This window comes from Charadrius vociferus, unplaced genomic scaffold (assembly GCF_000708025.1).
Source record: "Charadrius vociferus isolate BGI_N301 unplaced genomic scaffold, ASM70802v2 scaffold163, whole genome shotgun sequence".
Lineage (NCBI taxonomy): Eukaryota > Metazoa > Chordata > Aves > Charadriiformes > Charadriidae > Charadrius > Charadrius vociferus.
In genome coordinates, this window is record NW_009648332.1 from 9,357,323 (window position 1) to 9,377,518 (window position 20,196).

A 20,196-nucleotide genomic window follows, 5' to 3' on the forward strand; every position below is an offset into this window, starting at 1 on the left:
AATAATAATAATAATAATAAAAAAAAAAAAAAAGCTGATGTGAATTTATCATTGATAAACTCGGCATTTCTTGGAGACGAGCAGCTTTCAGAATTAGTCCTAAAAGTGATTTGTAATTCTTTCAAGTTTTACAAATCTGAGGCATCTGGTAAAAAAAATGAATGGTGATCTCAGAACAAACCCAGCCTTTTTTATTTTAGGAAAAGCCTGAGCTGAACAGCATCTACTAGCCAAAAAAAATTACCTATTGGTTCGCAAACGGGATCCCCGTGGATTCAGGTACATACAGCAGCAGCTTTACTTACTAAGTACATCAAACAATATAACTGGTGGAAAAGAAGAAAGGACAGGAAAGAGACAGAAAAGAGACACTAACACACACACACACACACAGAAGTAGATTGAGAGAACATCAGCTATTAGTGTACTGCAAATGAACCAATTACTCATAATTATTCTCTGTTACACAAGCATCCTTCCTAACACAAGTGACCAATTTATTTATTCTTAGGAAAACAGTCACTACCAGTAGTACCACAATTCTCCTTACAGAAGTATTAAATATGAAGCCCAATTCTCAAAAGCAATGAAACTATGAACGTTTTATATGATGCTGTCTTTAATTCACTTCTTACTACCCTCAAGAGAAATATTCATCCCAATTTTAACCGACACTTTCCGCTGATACACATCTTTTCCTCATGACAGAAGCTGAAAAGGGGGAAGTGTTCCAACTGGCTGTAGAGTTACAATCCAAGTTTAAGAGACACACTCCTAATTTATTAGATGTACTAAACTCTGCAAGGCTCCTTCTCCAAGGATGCAGGATTTCTTCTACTCCTTAATGTTTACTTTTTGCTCTTTCATGGGGATTTAGGCGAAATATAATCAGCTGAAGCCCCAGAACCCCTAGACTGTCAGGTTTTGTGCTAAAATTGGCAGATACAAACCCAGTCAGGACTGCGGCAGCTGCAGAACAAGCCCTTTGAAGTGAACATAGTTTAGATTGAAACTGCTATGAAGGCAGGAACAGCAGAGGATTCTTCTTTTTTTTTTTTTTTTTTAAAGCTTTTACTCACAAATATTCACCTACTGCTATGGGGATAGATAGAAGGAAAGCCTCTTCTTTCGGTTAATTGCTAGTTGTTTCTTTGTATGAGTCTCAGCCAAAGCTTCAAAGGCCTCACTCGTCAAATGTCATGGCTTGTGCTCAACATGAAACTGACAGTTCTGATTCGGTTGCACAGCGATTGCTCACGCTGAGCTTGGGAGTGGATCCGTATTACACAGTAATTGCTAAGCAATTGTGTAACAAAAAAAAAAAAAGAGTTCTGTTGAAAAGATTTAGCAAAGCCACAGCAGTGAGTTAGACGAAAACTTGAACAGCCTGCCAGCACTACAATCCCAATACATGTTCATGCCTCACGTGAGGGCATCTTCTTTACTCATTACCCGTGTAATCAGTGGTTTATCTCTTTTGTTCGTTTGTTTTTTTAATACCCTTGTCTGCACATATGACACTTGCAACTTTAAAACAAATAAATCAGATCTAACACAGATTACTTAAGACTACGTCAGAGCTGAGGTCTGCATTTCACTTTCTGGTTATGTGCCATAACACAAATATTCTGTAGTATTCTACTGCCACCAGTGTGTGAAAGGAAAAGAAAAACAGTAACAAGCTAACATGTAGGCAAGAATAAAACAAAAAGGAAATTATTCATAAAGGAATGAAGCCGAGAGACTATAACAAATACTAAACCAATAAAACCTCTGAAAATCTTTTAGGAAAAAAAATGTAACCGAATGCAATACAGAAAAAAGGAAAAGACAAGACTCTGCATAGATTTTGCCAGAAGAAAAAAAAAGGTCTGGACACTCAGTAATTAAGGTAATACAACAAAATTTCTGTTAGTAGTATATATTTGTGATCTATCAGATAATTCCTGGTAAATTCTTCTTGCAAACCTTTAAGTGGTACCAGTTCAATTCTACTTCACCTTCTTTCCTCTTCTCAAAGGCTTTTAAAACATTAGGCATGAACAAGATTATTCATGACTAATTTAGAAGGATTATTTATTTTTAATAAGATTGGTTTAGATCTCTCCCAATGATACCCACAAGAATAAACCAGGCTGTGCTAGCCCCATCTCTCCCTAGCTATTTTAGATAAGAGTGCAACCTGGGGTGTCAACAGCCATCACACTCCCAAAAGGCACAGAATGGTTTAACCAACACTGAGGAGGTTAAGGATATGCACTCACATTCTTTCATTCAAGAGTCATTCTTACATTGACTTGGGACAATCTGGGTAGTATTTATGTGAAGACCACATAATTTGTGAAGTGTTCTGATTTAACATCCTCAGAAAGAGATGTGTGTAACATTTATAATATTCTTCAAATAAACCCAGAGTAACTAGTACTTGCAGAGCAGACCCTCAGAAACTGCATTTTTAGAAAGCATTAACATTTTTAATTAATAAATTCACTTCAAGCTATAATTCTTAAATTTGTTGTAGCGAAACAGATTTGTCATACCAGAGGTATTGACCTCAGAAGTCTGTTTAAGGAATTTATTAAGCACTCCACATTGCTATCTATACAGATATACTACAATTTTCCAGCACTTTTCTACAAAGTCCATGCTTTCTTCTCCATTAAAATCACATTCCCTATAAACTCTTCCCAAAGTGGGAACAAGAAACTGAAAACTGAAGTACTTTTTTTGGAAGATTGTATCTGGATAGAGTGCAATGAATAACTTACTGTTTTACATGAGACCACTTAAAAATGGTCATACACATTACAGACACGAGGCAGTATTCCACAAGCTGCTGCTGTGTGCTTCCACTCCTAGGCATACACATTCTCAAAAGACTCTCTCAAGCTAGAGGAGAACTATTTAGCTATTAAACCAGCATGTTCCCGTCCCTTCCAATTTCACAGATTTAAGTTAACTGGAATTGCCATGATAATGTAATACAGCTTTCGTTAAATATCAGAACATTTCACAAGGACAATACTCCTCTCTGTGCATGAGTGCCCATTGCTCAACATTGCTTCCATGTGTCCAATTCAGTAGTGTGTCACATACCTAAAAAGCCCTCATATTAAAAAGCCCTCATATATTGGCTCCAAACTATCTAAAAAATAAAAGCTGAAAATCCCAACCAGTCATTTCCTGCTTCAGAACAGTAAAATTGTCCAAAACCTATTTCTCCTTTTAACTGTCTACAAATTAGAAACCCACATAGGTACCTTTTCATCATGTTTTTTGACTGGCAAAACGTCTGTTATTTGCCAAAACCTTTTTTACTCTTCAGAGAAAAAAACAACTTAGTATCAGTAAATACTGGTTTAAATTAAGGACTCACAAAATTAGCTTAAGATATATATGGTTAGTACTAACGTGCATGATACACATAAAAATACAGTATGGAAATAAAGTATGAAATACACTAAACTGTGCAAGGTATTTTTAATTATGAGGATCAGAGTTACTGTTATCATTAAAATTAATAAAACTGTTATCCACTAACTTGTTCTTTGATTTGAGCAACAGTAAACAACAAGATAGACAATAATTTACATAAATTTATGTGTTGAAAAATATTTCATCCCTGGTATAGCAGACTATTTCAATCCTCCTCTTTTTTTTCCCCTCCTAGAGGACAGTATCATGAAACAAACGATGCAACAGAAATGGAAGTACAATGCTAAATAAACTCTACAGTACAAGCACATCGTCCTTCCCATGTTCCCAATAGGTGGCAACAGAATACCAAAAATACACCGTTTATAATTCTTTCTTCATCCACAAAGTAATAGATGCCCTGTTACAACTACTATCAATGAACTTGCACCAGCAGTTTATTCAAATGAATTGTTGCATCTCAGCAACAGAAATTCTCAGGACAGTTAATGTCAAAAGCCAGAGAATTCACAGAACAGGAGCAAAAGCATTTATTAAAAAGTTAGTTGTAATGAAAAAACTAACTGTTGGCTTATACTCAGAGCTTAACTGAGGGAGTAAGCTATTACAAGCAGGAACTGACAGTAACAAAATGCTTCTGCACATTAAAAAAGAAATGCTAAGGAAGAAAGAAAATTTTCGATTAATTTGTTTTCTTGTTGACATCCACACCTTGGTCTTCAGCAGTATTTATTTACAAGACTGAATAAAGCAGTGAGAACTTTTAAACAGAAAGTTTTCAGCTGACAAACCCCAACTTTATCAGTAGTATCAGGTCGATACTAACCCCCTGATTCTTTGTAAGAAATGACAGGAAATCAGAGTTCTTTCCTAGACAGTTATACAACTTATTTGTATGACTTACAGAGACTACTTACTTGCTTTCAAAACCAGCTACGTCACGGTCCAAAGAAATTGTCTCTGTCGTAATTTCCACCTTTCTCACACTGCCAAAGAAGTCAGTTATCAGAACATTTTGAGGGTCCCGCTGAAAGAGATCCGTTCGGTGCCCGGGTGTGGAAACACACAAACTTTTTGGACAAACCTGAAACTGAAAACCAAGACGGACAATTATATCCTGTCCCTCATTCCTCAACAGTCTCTATACATACCTTCCAAAATGAAATTGCTATAAAAAGAAAAATAAATGCCACACAACTTGCACCGATTTCAGTACGACTGACACCTGAAAAAAATTATTGAACAAAAACATTACAAGGCATAAACATCTTGATTATGCATTTCAGAAAACCTCTCTCTTCACAATTATGCTGTTTGAATTTAGAAATGCTTCTGTGAAAGCCAACCATCAATTACATCTAAGTGATTAAATGTACAAATGTATTTCTGAATACAGATGCATCAGTGCTGTTATAACCTTCCAAAAAGCACAAGTGGGTATGAATTCTTCATATTTACAGGGAGGCAGGCAAGATTAAACAAACTTTGATAAGTAGCTAACAGTAAAGGATTCATAAAGAAGCAAGAATGTACATTTTGACTGAAAAAAAAAAAATCTCTTGGTCTTATTTCCAGTTTATAGCCTGCAAATTGATGCAGAATTAGGATCTTCAGATAACAAAGGTGGTTTATGTCCACAAAGTTCACAGAGACATCCTGTAAAACCTAGAAATTAGCTACATATCTTGTTATTTATTTCATGTATGTATTTTGTTTGCGTATTAGATCCACTATATCCAGCACACATTGCAACACCTGAAGCCAAAACTAACGAACTGTTTTCAATGGACTCAATAATGTATAAAGGTACATCTGCAGAAAATAAGTAGATGTAACAGTGAGAGATTTGTTGTAGCATTTACAGTGTCTGACAAAACAGCATGCCTATTGAAAATCAGATTGTTATGTATCCAGCAGATATTCAAGGCAAAACCCATGCATTTTGGACACAACACCTTTTTGCACGAGTCCCACCACACTTGCCACAAAAGTCTCCAATATTTCCCATCTGGATAGATTCCTTATTTCAAGGGATCTTGTAATGTGCATGATGCAATATAATAAATAATAATTTGTCTGCATTTTTATTAATAATGCTACATAGCCTAAAGTGCCTTCCAAAGGCCTCACCCTCTCTAGCCTCCTTGATGAGCTTGGAAAGCTGAGTTCATGTCTCAGTCATCAGAAGGCACTTCACAACCACACACACAACCCTGCTAGACACAGGAGCTAGACACACAGCCCTGCTAGACAGAGCACGAGCTCTACAGTGCTCTGCACAGTTTCATGGGCAAATGCTGCTGTCCATTCAGCTGTCTCATGGGCAGCCCACTGACCACCTAGTAACAGTGGAGGTTATGTGACTTCTTGTACGTTCCAGCAACATTTAACAGAACAGATTAATGTACAGGAGTATGAAGGACAGTCTCCACACAGGTGCTCATCTTCCTTAGTCTTAAATTCTCCAAATCACAAACAGGTCCATCAGTCACTGGATCTAGAGCTCATACAGCTAATTACATCATGGGTCAGCTCTTCGAAGGTTGCACTCTTAGGACAAAATCACAGGTCCCAATTAGCTCAATGCAGATGCAGCCTCAACGGTCCCACACTGCGACTGACAAAACCTGTGAGTTTCAGCCCATACGTCCCAGCTGAAATTCTGTGCTCAGCTTGACACAGAATGCACGGGTTTGTGTGGCTCCTCCTCTTAGGACAAGAGAGCCCTACATTTAGAAAGTTTCCCAGAGAGGAAACAATGTACCTGGCTTTTCTTCACAGAGGATCTCCTTGTTCCTCCTTTACGCTCCGCTACAGTTTCTCTTTCATACCTTGTCTTTTTCATCTAAGCCTGTAAGTACACAGCATTAGGCTGCTGGTCCAGGGAGACTTCAGCTCACTTTCACCTTTACTTTAACTGAAGCATACAAGCACACATACCCACTGAGCTCTTCTTTAATGATTCCCAACTCTCTTGCCAGAGTATCACACAGCTGCTAAAGAAAGGATAGGGGCAGATCAAATCTTTCTGTTATGCTCCCTGTGAAGTGAAAAAGAACTAGACTCATCAGCATCACGCTTCTCATACAAAGCCACTTGTCAATGCACGCAAACCCTCTTAAGTTTCAGTTTCACCAAAATGCAGTCACTTTTCTTCAACTCTGCTCCAACTAAGGGCAAACATTAAAAAAAAGCATCTGAAGTAAGCTATAAAAACTATTTGTTTTAATCCTGCTATTTGATGCATAAATCTATGCTGCAGTTATACAATTCTCTCTTCCAAGCTTTCAAGAGAGTTTAAATGTCCCAAAACAACTGCATCAGCACTGAAGCTGGGAAATTGATACTGCACTCAAATATTTCTAACCTGTCCCACAATTTACTACCCTAAGATGTTGAGATGAATCTTGAACAAAAATGTGCAATAGTACTGAGAAGACTTCAGTATTAGAAATCTACCTATCCAGTATCATTGTGAGAAAAGAAAGACTGCAAAGCAATTACATCACAGCAGACTAATACTAATAACTGAGGTTTTCTGACAAAAAGAAAAGGCAAATGCTGGCTATACAAACCACATTTGTTCATATGTCAATTTTTCCATTTTTTTTAAAATAAGATACTATTCAAATAAAGCTAAACAATTCCCCAAAATTGGAACTTTGTTATCCTGAATTTTATTAACAACATTTTTAGCTATTTTATGACAAATGATATCTCACTTAGAAATTTATTTGAATCTTATTTTAAAAGTTCAAATGTGTGACATTTCAATTTAGTCTTTACTTTTTTGGAATTGTGATCAAATGGAAAGTCAGTCATTTGCACAGCTTTATGCTATCCCTTAGCAACACAGATGGAGCAGGTGGGGAGTAGGTGGAGTGGATTATGAAAAAAGATGTCTCATTCTTTGCAGGAATTCAATATCCAAATCTTCGGTGGATGTGAAGAGAAGCTGTTTTAAAAGTGGTTGGAGAAAAGTAAAGAGGTGATGTGATAGAAGTGGTGTAACAAATACACAGTACTTCTAAAAGTGCAGACATCTGACATATCAAAAGATCACACAACTAAACGTTAGCTAATAATTTTAAAGCTACTTAGTGAGCCACTTAATATGTTATACTAAGTTTTGAAAGTGTTAATTTTAAGAAAACAGACTTGGGTAAGTTGTATATCTTTGTTCTTACACCAACACAGCACTAACAGTGCATTCCAGTGCCAAAGTACCCACTATAACTGTTGGCAAATAAATGGGCTTATATCCTCACCATGGACTAACACCATGTCATTCGGGAACACTCAGATGAAGGCCTGACAAGCACCAATTCGAAATCAAGAGGTCAAGTTTGCTGCAATACATGCATTTTATGACTCAGTACATATTCATCACAAATCACGATATAGTCGGGTCCATTCTCTTCCTTTCCCAGAGCAACAACTAGCAGACTGATGACATATGATAAGATGACTGACATGATGTAAGGAATTTACCAGTATGAGATAACTTCCCACAGCTCTTCCTGAATATCTGGCATATAAGCAGAAACAAAAACGCAAGGGATACTCTCTGGATATCTTCTCCAAAGAGCTCAAAAGGTAAACTGCTTGGCCAGCTAACAAATTTTCTACACTTTTCACAACAACTGGGTTAATATCTAGTGGGCTACAGCAGTTATACCAGTTCCCAGATGGTGTCTTATACAGTAGAAACCACTGCTTGTTTTTTGACTTTTTTAACATGAATTCATTTTCTGGTTTACAGAATAAAATTCTAAAGTGTTGTTTGAATGAACTGGCTAGAAGACACTTAAACAATAAAGAACTTCCATATTCTTCTTTAACAAGATTTATTTTAAAGTTATCTGCATCCCATGATCAGAAGGTATTAAAATCACAGGACAGAATTTCATTCCCATGGCAGTAAAAGAATCTTGAATCTTAGTCACTGAATCCATGCTGTACCAACATAAAATCTGTCAAGTGTGGGCTGTTTAGAGTGAATTCTACTACACATCTAGCAGCCAGGATAACACCATCCTCTGTAGACAGAGGGTGGCATAAAACTTTTGAGCAGCTGCTCCTTTTACAGAAATGAATCAAAGACAATGTGTTCTGTAAGTGGTGGCTCTTAAATCACTGACACAGCATGTCAGGATTTACAGCTACAAGGCACTAAAGCATAGTGTATTACTACAATGAAGCAAGTATTGCAACAGGTATGAAAGGTTAATAGAGTAAATAAAATAGGGTTACTTTTTATGTCATCTCACCAGTGTAGATATCTGTTAGAGTCATTTTCATAGATTTTTGTCATAGTTGCAGTTGTTTTTTTTTCTTTTCTGCCTTACACCTGAAAGCTACAATTAATATTTACCCAAGATATAATGCAAACACTGTTGGATTTGGACATATCTTGCTCTGGAACCTAAGCAGATATACAGAGAAATTAGTCTCTGCAGGCATTTGTGACTGCACAGTTCGAATTTTAACTGTTTAATCACCTTTGCAAAATAATACCAATGCCTGCCTTTCCACAGCTGCAAAGTGTCTGCCATCCATTATGCTGATTTTTAAAGCTTCCTACTATCATTTTTCACATGCAACTACTTCATTCTATTGAAATTAATATTTAATGAATACTTTACTCATTTTTCAACAAGTAACAAAAAATGTGGCTAATTTTGGTTAATTTTTTCTGTAGCCAGCAAATCACTTTCACACTGAGAACAATCCTTAGTGTTACACTACGATTACATTTGATAATGGCAAAAAGACACAACCACTCCCCCCCCCCCCAAAGCTGCTTCCGAGAGAAACAGCAGGAGAACAAAAAGCATTTGGAGAACCCTATGGACAAAATAAATTAGTTTTGAAACTGTTGAAGTCATTAGCATATTCATGAATGTTGAGTATTCTACTTACTAGGTCATTCATATTTGTCTGACTGGCTGGATGAATTTCTTCCAAGAACTCTAGCACATAGAATGTGTATCTGTCCATAAGATGAACGCCAATCCCAAGATCAGGTTGATGCTTAAAAACAACACAAAGCAGTTACTGGGCATTTGCAGGAGAAAACTCAACATTTAAGAAAGGGAAGAGAATGTAATAGCATGTTACAAAAGTTAAGCATGATTTTGTTGTTGTTGTTGTTCTTAGGCAAATTATACAAAGAAAATGACTAGCCATGAAGAAACATATTGTTGACAAGCTGAATAATACTGTTTATTTTCATTATTTTAGACTGTATCCTGGTAATCTCCACATTTGCCAAAAAGGAGGGAACCTCTTCTTCTTAATGGTCCAGTATAGATTTGTGGGCTGCCCTGAGCTTCTTAGGACTTGGAAAACAGGGCTGGGAGAGACAGCTTATTTTGCAGCACTGTGCGGGTTCAGGTAATTCTGACGTGGTGGTTTTGGTCTGGCTAGGATCTCTCTCCTATCGCTCCTTCTGTAATTCATCTGGGATATAATTAGAGCAGGTGAAAGGTAGCAGGTTTGTTGGGTTTTGGGTTTTGGGTTTTTTTTTATCAAGTGTAAGTAGTCCCAGATTGAATATTCCCCACACACATCTCTCAGTAGTCTTCCCATAAAATTTCTTCCTATCCTAGGCAATGCATAAATTGGCCAGCAAGCACAGGAACCCATCGTTAGCCTGGTTCTTTGGGACAGCACACAAAAACAAGCAGGAAAGGTACCCTTACAAGTTTTGTCAAAATCACACTTTGCAACTAAATGCTTTACACATTCAGCACTGAGAAGGGAAATTTTTAGTTAAAAATGAACACAACCTGTGCTTTTAACTCAGGCATTCTGAAAATCGTCTTCAGAATCACAAAAATCTACTTACTGATAAAGAATCTTCTCCAACTTGGCTGCTAGCCAAGGCCATTATATTAGGTGAATAAAATCGCTCATACATGGATGCTCCTTGACAAGTATCAATAATAAACAACAATTCATTGTACCTGAAAGAAATAAAACAGCCTCCTAACCCATTTCTCTTTAAACTGAAACAACATATACATACTTTTCTTCTTTGTTACCTGGACAGCTGCTAGGAACCAAAGGAACAGAAGAGTTCACACTGATTGACTGTAAGATGAGAGTTTAGTCAAAACAATACAGTTGAGCAGATGTAACGGCAGCAAGCTGAAAGCAAAAAATAAAACTCTTCTTTCTGAATGCAAACTTTCATGAAATTTTGTGGACAACAGAGTATCACTGCTGAAGGTAAGCAAGGCCTTCCAGTAAGACTTCAGGCATGTTTGTGAAATACAGTATTTAACCTCAAAATAATGCTTTTTTTCTTACCTTCTTTTCTGCCACATTTGTTCAAAGGCATCAGCAAGTTCTACATTTGTGATTTCTTCAGAATCTTGGAATTTCAGGAAACCATTTCCACCATGGCCTGACACAAAAATCAGAAGTTATCTTCCTTTAACCTACACACTTGCCTATTCAGCCTGGTTGATCGTTTCTCTTAAAAAAAAAAGGCAAACACAACTCTCTTTCTCTAAACACACTCCAGCAAAAGAAAATATTAGTACAGTTAGAACAATGCATCTACATCATTTAAACTGAAAATGATACTTGCTAAGTACTGCCTTACAGGTTTTTTCTTAATTAGTATGACATACTAAAAAAAGAAAAAAATCTATTTGTTTGTTTGAACTCCTGACGGGATTTCATGCTTTCAAACAGGCCCGTCCAACTGAACAACAAACGTCGATAAATTGTACACAGAAACCTGTAATTACCTGTCATATATATTAGAATATTGCTTCTGTCATCAGAAAGAAGACGTTTAGATCGTGGTGTGCTTGGTGGGATTCTTCCTGTTAATACACGCAAGAAATTTTCTACAGTAACCTACGAATAGAAACAAAGTAATTTTCTAAAGAGAAAAATATCAATTAACAACTCCAGGCTGGGTTACATAAATTAAACAATGGAATGCTAAAATATGAATTGTATCTAATCAGATATAATATTGCACAGTATAAACTGCATAAACAGACATTTTCTGTTTGAGATTTTACTGCAGGTTCACAATCATATGGTACCTTTTACTTTATCCCACCAACATCAGCACGTTGCTTTATTATATCCAATAAGTCTACTACCATTATAATTTCTATATACGTCTTCATTGACCTGAAAACCTGTCAGCATATAGCTTTATTCTGCCAAAGCTGCTCATGTATTCACAAAATGCTCCAACATTAGTGTGCGTTACCATAGAAAAATATAAGTTTAAATTCCCTCTGCAACTCAGGAAAGGAAAAACAAGATCAATTTTGGTTACACAAGTCTGAGTGATCAGGTAAGACCAATCGGGACCAAGATCAATTTTGGTTACACCTGAGTGATCAGGTAAGACCAATCGGGATGGTGACTGTAAAACGTCCTATAAAACACAGCTTCCTCTTCATGCAGATGTACACAGTTCAAATGCTAGCAACAAATCCATACTCAGGAAAAAAACATGATAAAAAGAACATACCCCTACTTCAGTGTTGTATCTTCACTTCTTTATACAAAGTCTCAGAGAAATAAAACATCTACTATATACTTAAATATGCCTCTATAAACCTTTAGCAACGATTATATAGCACTACTAAACCATGCAACTGATGTCCAATTTAAGATCAACTGGTAAAGACACTGTCTGTATGAGGCAGTATTACACAAAAATGAAAAGGTGATAGAATGCATATTTCTAATCGTTACTTTACAGTAATGATTAGGTTATGGCTTTTATTTTATTTTGATAAAAGCATATGCTTAAGATTAGAAGTTTAAGTAGATGTCCCTAATAAACATTTCACTTGCATGCCAGAAGTTTCACAGTGGTGTTAAGTGTGTGCAAGATGAGACACCGACCAGCGATTTCCAAAGAAGAGAAATTTCAGTAATATGCGTGTATTCCTAACACATACAAGGAGTTCCATATATTCTTTTAACTGTGGAGAATCCATTACTTAAAATAGCCAACACACAACATGTTTCTAGTGTAATAAATTTCAAATACAAAAGCGAGTATCAAAGGGGTGAGGGTTGTGTGTTTTAAACCTATCAGTTGATAATAAAAGCCCAGCTCAAACCCAATAACGTGAATAGAAAGACTTCCTCAGACTTCGCAGATGTTGTATAAACTTTTAAACCAACACTAAAAGCAAAGACCCAGTGATCTAATTAAAGCACAGTCACCTCATAGCTTCTGTAATCCACTTCCACATCATCTCCATAAACATTTAGCTCCATGTTTTTATGACTAAACACAGTAGCTGGTTTGGGATTTCTGGGATTACATGCCATATCATCTGCCAGCATCAGGACAATGTGACTATGGAAAATAAGACAAAAACATTTCAGCCATTCTACTTTCACATAACAGTCAAACAGAAAATACAACAACACTTTCCTACAATTACAAAAATAACTTATAACATTAAGAAGATTCCTGGAATTGTAACTGAAACTTTTCTTAGTTATACCCTATTTCCTTGGCCTTTTCATTAGGCCAAAGTTGAACATGAGAAAAGCTGACATGAGTAACTTTATGATAATAGACTTGCCTGGACCTAGACTGGCAGAACTCTTCATCAAAAAACTGGAGATTTTTATGGGGCACTAAATCATTTCATGCAGCTTCACCAAAGACATCCCCAGCTGTTTGCACCCTTTCAGACAGATCAATTAAAAACATTATAACAATTTTTAATTAAATTTGAGGAGCTCCTGAACATTTCTCAAACCATTATACGATAACTGATACACTACTGTATGATTATCTGCGTTAATGGAATTTCCCTGAAGAACACAAGTAGGCCGACACTAGACGTTTTGTCGTCTTCATAGAAGCAAGAAAAAAAACAACCCAGCATTTCATAGTACCAAGAAAAAAAAAAACAAACAAAAAAAACAAAGCAAACAAACAAAACCCCAGCACATTATAAAGCTGTTCCAAATTGCACGCATCCAAATGTCTATATTTCACCTAGCAGGGTCAGTTTTGGGTAAAAATATGAAAAAACAAGTAGTCACTGGAGACTGTTAGCACTAGAAAGAACGTGCCAGAGACGTCTGGAACAAAGTGAAGTCAGTCCTTTCCTTGAATAACCCTGTCTTGCATACAGTTTCTCCTGGACTGTGATCTTTGTGTTCTCCCAAACAATGCTTACAAAAGGAAAACTCTGTATCCTGCAAAGAATGCTGCTAAATCAGATTCTCAGGCACAAAGTTATAAATCAAACCTTGTCCTGCTATTTAAACACCATTCCTGTGCTTGTCATCGTTCACCTATATGTCTGCATGAGTATTTTATGACTAAACTTATTCTTTATTATACACTCCACAGTGCACAAAAAACACCCAAAACCAACCAAACAAAAAAAAAAAAACATGAGAGAAATGCTGTCCAAAATAATATAAGCATAGATCCCCACAAATAATCAAAGTAAATTATTTCAATGGGAATAAAATGCTGGCATAAATATGAAGCTGTAATGACAGAAGGCGGAGGAGGACAACTACAAAAGAGAAAAAGATTTTTTCTCCACACATGCACAGCAGTACAAAACTATTTTTATAAAAGAGTATCATTAAAAGGGAATTAGTTGGAAGTAAATGTTGAATATATGCCTTCCAGATTTACTGAGATAGTCATATGTACACGCATTTTTTTGCATTACACTCAGAAGAGAATATTCCAGACTCAGCCATCACTAGGCCTACAGTTTAGCACTGTATTTTTGCTAGGAACGTGTCTATTAAAAAAAAAAGAATTAATAATCACACATCACTCAGTAAAAGGTTCTGCATAGTAATAGTACAGACAGGTGAGCACTAACAGCCAAAGTCTGTATACTGAATGGCATTCTTAAAAGCACACAGAATATCCCACAGTTAAACAGAATCACTGTGTACAAGTGGTTCATACATGCAAGCAAAACAATCTAGGTGTTAACTTGCAGCTTAACTGTTAAACCAAAGTAATCTAACAATACATTATATTAATGCTATTTGCATGATGTAAAACTTATACTGCATCATGATTCCAGGAATCAAAAAGAACTGGATTCATTCTGGCTTTGTTTTAATCCAGCAAAACTTTTCTTTTACAAATTGGAGCACTGTGCCCACATGTCAACAAACCAGAGCAACTTACAGTTATAAAACTACAAATAATTTTCTTAATGAGTTCTGTTGTATTTAAACAACCAAATTGACACAGTTCCATTCAACATGAAGCTATGCCCAAAATCCCTAAAAAAAACCCCCAACACCAAAACCACAAAACCAACCCCAAGAACCATGATAAATGTTTATTTTTAAGATGTGATTCAGGGGGTGGGGGTTTTTTATCTTATCAATATTTTGAATGAAGTGTTGCACCAAAGAAAGAAAAACAAGTAAAGGAAGAAGTTTGTCTAAGGGGAAAAGCCACTCAAACCCATGTAAAAACTGCTGCAAATGGGAAAAAATTAGTCTCTCTCTAGGTCTTCTCCAGTGTCTTACTCTTGACCTCAGTCTAAAGCATTGCTGCCCTTTTGAGATTAATTTCCAGATCCTTGGGTATGGATAAGAAACTGATCAGGAAACCTCCAGCCATGCTGTAGTTTTTGCAGTATTTCTAAAATTGTCATCTATTTTGACATTCATGGTGAAAATAGATGGATGCAGGGAGGATGAAAGTCCTTCAGGTAAGGGTAGAACTAGTGAAAGAATTTCTAAGGTAACGCCTCGGGCACCTATGATTCAAAGGAGAGAAGACACATGCTTCTGAATGAGATGTGAAAAAAAATGCCCTATTTCTGCAGCCTTCAGCCCACAGTGCTTAGGCAATACGCTCCCTTGGATTTATAGCCCCCAAACACTTCCAAAAATTAGGTTTCGGCCTCTTTCAAAAACCAAAAAGTCGCTCTCTTCTTTTTAAAATAAATACAGGAAACAGGATGATACTGCCATTGCATTCACAGTTGAGTAGAAGCTTAGTGGGGACTCCAGATACTACAGTTTGGACTCAGACCAAAAAAATGCCATACAAATTTAATCCAGCAGAATACACATTATGCAATGATGAAGCGGGCCATACCCCTTTAGGCAGACATGCTGGAAAAACTACAAAACTACCAGTACTCTAAACCAACATTAAAATCCTGGACCATCGGGATTTCTATAGGATCCTACATATAGTCTATTATTCAATAGATTCTGGTGCCTAAAATTCGCTTCCACAGTTCTGGTACGAGTAAATTGCATTCCAAAACAGCTGGATGGAACTGTGCCAATAGCCCTAGAACTTCCAGTAGGAACACAGTGAAAAGACACTTCAGAACAGTTTGCTTACCTTCCTAATCCTGTTGTCAAAGAAGGGATACTATTTTAACCATTGTGCTATTGTTAGAGAAGCACAATTTATATGGACAAAGCTTCTGGTTTCTATAAAAATGTATTTTTCCACGGCTACTTTCAATATGTAGGAGCTGCTTTGTTCAGGGCCTCTAGTTTAGAGACTCTCAGTGCAGTTGCAGATGTGGAAATCTTATATTTTAATACAGTTGGAGTTGCTAACATCTCCACACTGAAAGGAAATTAAAGTAGAGCAAAGGTCACATCTCATAGGAGTATTGTCACTGCTGAATGCATTTATCAATTTTCACATTATGCTTTCACCAGTTTACTAAATGGTACATTTTAGTGGCCAGATAGCTCCTCGTGTTTAAAATCCAATTAGCCTATTCCAACTGGAAGTTTTATTATATCACTTGTTGCTTTTCCTTTTGAACAATATTGCCACACTTTTCAATACACTGATGTAATCACATCCTTCCTTTTTACTTATATCCAGTTAAACTGAGAAGAGATAGGTATTTTTATACTGCTTCAGACAACAAGAGAACTTTAATAGCACATTTGCAAGGAATTGTGTTCACCAAGATTCCCTCACCTAATTAAACCAGAATCGAGATGTACACACCTTGAATTTTTAAAGAAAAAAAAAAAAAAAAGGCATATTAAGTAGTGTAAAAGATACAAACTGCCCTGGCCCATTGCATCAGAAGACTGTGATCACAGGAGTATCAACAAACTAGTAACCAATCAGAAAGAACATAGCAACACCAAGAAACTCATCATGTAAGCTATATAAGTCTTTGTTGTACCAAAGCAACAAATGCTGAATATAAAAGTTAAAAAAATGTTCTTAACATACTGACTTATGAAAAAATTGTCATAAAACTCAACTAAGTATAGAAAGTGGCCCTTCAGGGAATAATTCAGCAACAGTAAGTGGATAAGCTGATTTTTTTCATTTTCTTTCTCCATATCAAATGGAAGAAAAACCAAAGAAAGAATTCTCATCTCAATAGCAAACCCTTTCTGGGAGCACTATTGCACAAAGGCCCAAGGAAATTCATGCAGAAGCCAAACATCAGGGAAAATACACTGAGGGCATTTGCATTTAAGGAGTCAAATATAATAAAGAATTGAGTGAGCTCTAACCAAAATCTGAACACAAACTCTCAAAAATCTCAAAAGAGTTCAGGTTTTACTGTTCTAACATGCAAAGGGCTGGGGGTCAGCTATTCCTGTACTTAAACTATTCCCTAGGTCAGATATTACTTAATCTGTCCTAAAAAACCTCAAACATATGAGATTCCAAAAACCTTCAGAGGGAATCTGCTGTAATTCCTTAGTAGCCTTATCATTGCCCTTGTGTTTAACTTAAGTTCACAAATTTTTGTTTGCTCTGCACCAAGGACAGCAGTTCTCCTTTGGAGACAAATTTCCTTTACTTTTAAAGTGCTTCAAACAGACACAGGATGAAGCATTTTAGAAAAGGTGACTTTAAAACCACAAAAATAGAAAAGCAGGAGCAAGCATTTCATGATATTTTTAATTCTTCAGCTTTAAACGCACAGCTCTGATTTAAATAGAAACATCTTTAAGTTACTCTATGTAATATCTTTTTCTCTAGCCTTTTCTTGAAAAGAAATGTGTAATAGCTTAAATAATAATAAAAATTCAGCCTGAAAGGATCTCCTTAAGTTTCAATCATCCCATCAGTTAGGAAATTCAAAGAAGCCCAGAGGAATCAGTCCAGAAGAACATTTGCCTTTCAGCAAGATTTAAAGCTCTGAAAACTAACTGTGGCAAACCTAGTTGTGACATTTCAAGGTACTGTTATCTGCCCCTGTCTTTCATTACCTCCCTTACAACACAGTGGAAGATGTGTCTATGCTTTAAATATAGCTATTCACACTGCAGCACATTAATTCAAACTACTGATGAGGTGGGATTGCAGTACGACCCCAGGTTTGAAGTGCCTAATAGCAGTAAAACCCTCCCTATTTTACTGCTTAAAAAATTAGTAGCAATTGTTATAAAGCTTAATCATGAATTACTGAAAAAATATAACCAGCAGAGAATCCGTTGAGGACAGCAAGTATAGCTCCTTAGACTTAATTTTCCACTTTCTTTGTGTGTTTTTATAGGTACTAATAAAAGCACCTATTTGTTACTAGTATTAAAGTAGTACTTGATGTAATCTTTTCAAGTTTGTACATTGTAGAATAAAGAATTTTTTCCTTCTAATTCAATTAATTACTGTTAACTTTCCTTTTATATTGCTCAATTTTGGTATGTGGAAAACAAACAGCTGCTACTGAGTAATTACAATAGTGTTCTGAAACAAATTAGTCATTAAGACCTGAATTGTGATTAAGAACCAATTGTGTAGCATGATTCAAGGCTAATAAAAGATTCATGGCAAAGAAAAAAAGACTCGGATAAGAACAGTTGATCTAAACATTATGTTGCCTGATTTTTTTTCATTCTAAGCCTGTTACACAAGCTAACAGACTGAGTAAGAACAAAAATCAGAAATAAATTGTACCTTTCTGGTCAAAGAGATATACTTCTCTGGTATCAGAATTACACTTCTGTTCAATATCCAGTATGGTAATTTAACTGTTTTAATGCTGTCAGAACTTCTGTTTTATGAATCCTGCCATGTAGCTAGACATTTCTTGCACTTGAAATGCAGTCACACTGAAAAGATAGTTTCATTATAGTGTAACAAATTTGGGGGCACAATTCCAAAATTATTCATTTCCGAGTCTTCATCTTCCCATTTCTTCCAAATTCTTTCTTTCAAACAGAATTCCCGAGTGATCATTGCAATTATGGCTCCTGATGAAAAACTGTCAACTTTATTGGAAGAGAACAACTGGGACCACACTTACCAAAACGGCCCAGTTATTTGTATGTCCACTTCTAAAGAACTGTTCTGCTTGATCCTGAAAGATGGAGAAAATACTGCATGTTTTTCAGCAATAAGAAAGAAATGACTCCTCATATTTTTGTTGTTTCCACAAAACAGGGTTCAATGCATATGTTTACCACACCTTACCAACTGAATAAACCTTACAAAAGCTTCAAAAGAGGTAGTCTTTCTTATTCCGTTTGCACATTTCATGCAAGCTAATTGCTCAGTATCTTTCCCTGAAACTTACTAAACAACAAAGGAAAAAGAACTATTAGTCACTTTCAGCTTAGTTAAAACAAAAAGCCCACACACCTCTATTTGAAAGGACACTCCAAGAACAAAATAAAATGATTTATTGACCTACAGTTTCTTCCTTAATGAGAAAAGGGACTTGGATTAATTTCTATTTTCACTGTTCCTCTCATCTTTTCAAAAGCAGGTAAGAGAATCTGCAATTTCTACCCATTTTAAATCCAAGGTGGTTACACTTATCTTCCAATATCAGGAGCTATGACGACAACAACCTTCTCTATAATTTGTGTTATCCATAGTTTCCACTGTACTTTGCACAGGAGAGGGCCCTTTTTCTTTAACAGATAGCATAAATCAGGACACAGAAAGGGGATCGGACTTCTTGGAGGTAAGGAAAGGAGTCTGTACAAGGACAAGAATCCAGACTTGCTGATTGTTAATCAGACTTGGTTAACTCTCCAAGGGGTACTGGGCTGACACCTGTGGTCTCACACAAAACATGCGGTAAAAGAAAAAGTGTTAAACTATACGTAAAGCATACCGTACTTCAAGTAGCAAACAATCTGCAGTTTAATTAGTAATCCAAAGATTCTAGAAATACAAATATTGGCTATTTTTTGTACTCTTTGTAATTAATTTCAAGTATAACAATTTCTAATAAAGCAGAATGCAAATACAAACACTCCAGACGTAGTGTGGGCACTGTGCAAAAAGCTTAATTACTGAAATATGAAATTACTGCTGCTGCTTGGGGGAAAAAAAAAAAAAAATGCTCCTTCAGTGTGTAAAGGCCTCACACCTGCGAGGAGGGCAGAGGGCAGCCCAGCCACCTGTGAAACTGCCCGACACCCCACCCTGGTTTTTAACCTATTCACACTTAATTCACCATAGAATCATAGAACGGTTTAGGTTGGAAGGGACCTTGAAGATGAAGTCCCACCCCCCCTGCCACGGGCAGGGACACCTCCCACCAGACCAGGTTGCCCAAGGCCCCGTCCAGCCTGGCCTTGAACACCTCCAGGGATGGGGCCTAACTGAGCCGGCAAACGTCCGGAAAAGGAACATAGAACACCGACTGCTGACAGCTACCTGGCGTAGCCAAAGAGAAACCTACAAACGTATTAAAAGACAGGATGGTGCGTGGCTTTTTTTAAACTGTAAAGAAGTTATATGTGCCTGACGAGCCGCGTTGGTTCTAAGACGCACCGCACACCACCACCGCCCCCCGGCCGGGG

At 36.6% G+C, this 20,196-nt stretch overlaps 1 protein-coding gene across 1 annotated transcript in view; it reads right to left on the bottom strand.

Annotated features, from left to right (window-relative positions):
- The window catches only part of PIGK (phosphatidylinositol glycan anchor biosynthesis, class K), a 72,557-nt gene that overhangs the window by 49,958 nt on the left and 2,403 nt on the right, over nt 1-20,196 (bottom strand). The window contains exons 2-9 of the mRNA XM_009884874.1: nt 18,687-18,740; nt 16,392-16,420; nt 12,649-12,784; nt 11,196-11,307; nt 10,750-10,846; nt 10,286-10,403; nt 9,358-9,468; nt 4,353-4,525 (exon numbers count right to left, since the gene is read on the bottom strand). Of these exons, the coding sequence (XP_009883176.1) occupies nt 4,353-4,525; nt 9,358-9,468; nt 10,286-10,403; nt 10,750-10,846; nt 11,196-11,307; nt 12,649-12,784; nt 16,392-16,420; nt 18,687-18,740 (830 nt within the window). The remainder of the gene's footprint in view (nt 1-4,352; nt 4,526-9,357; nt 9,469-10,285; nt 10,404-10,749; nt 10,847-11,195; nt 11,308-12,648; nt 12,785-16,391; nt 16,421-18,686; nt 18,741-20,196) is intronic.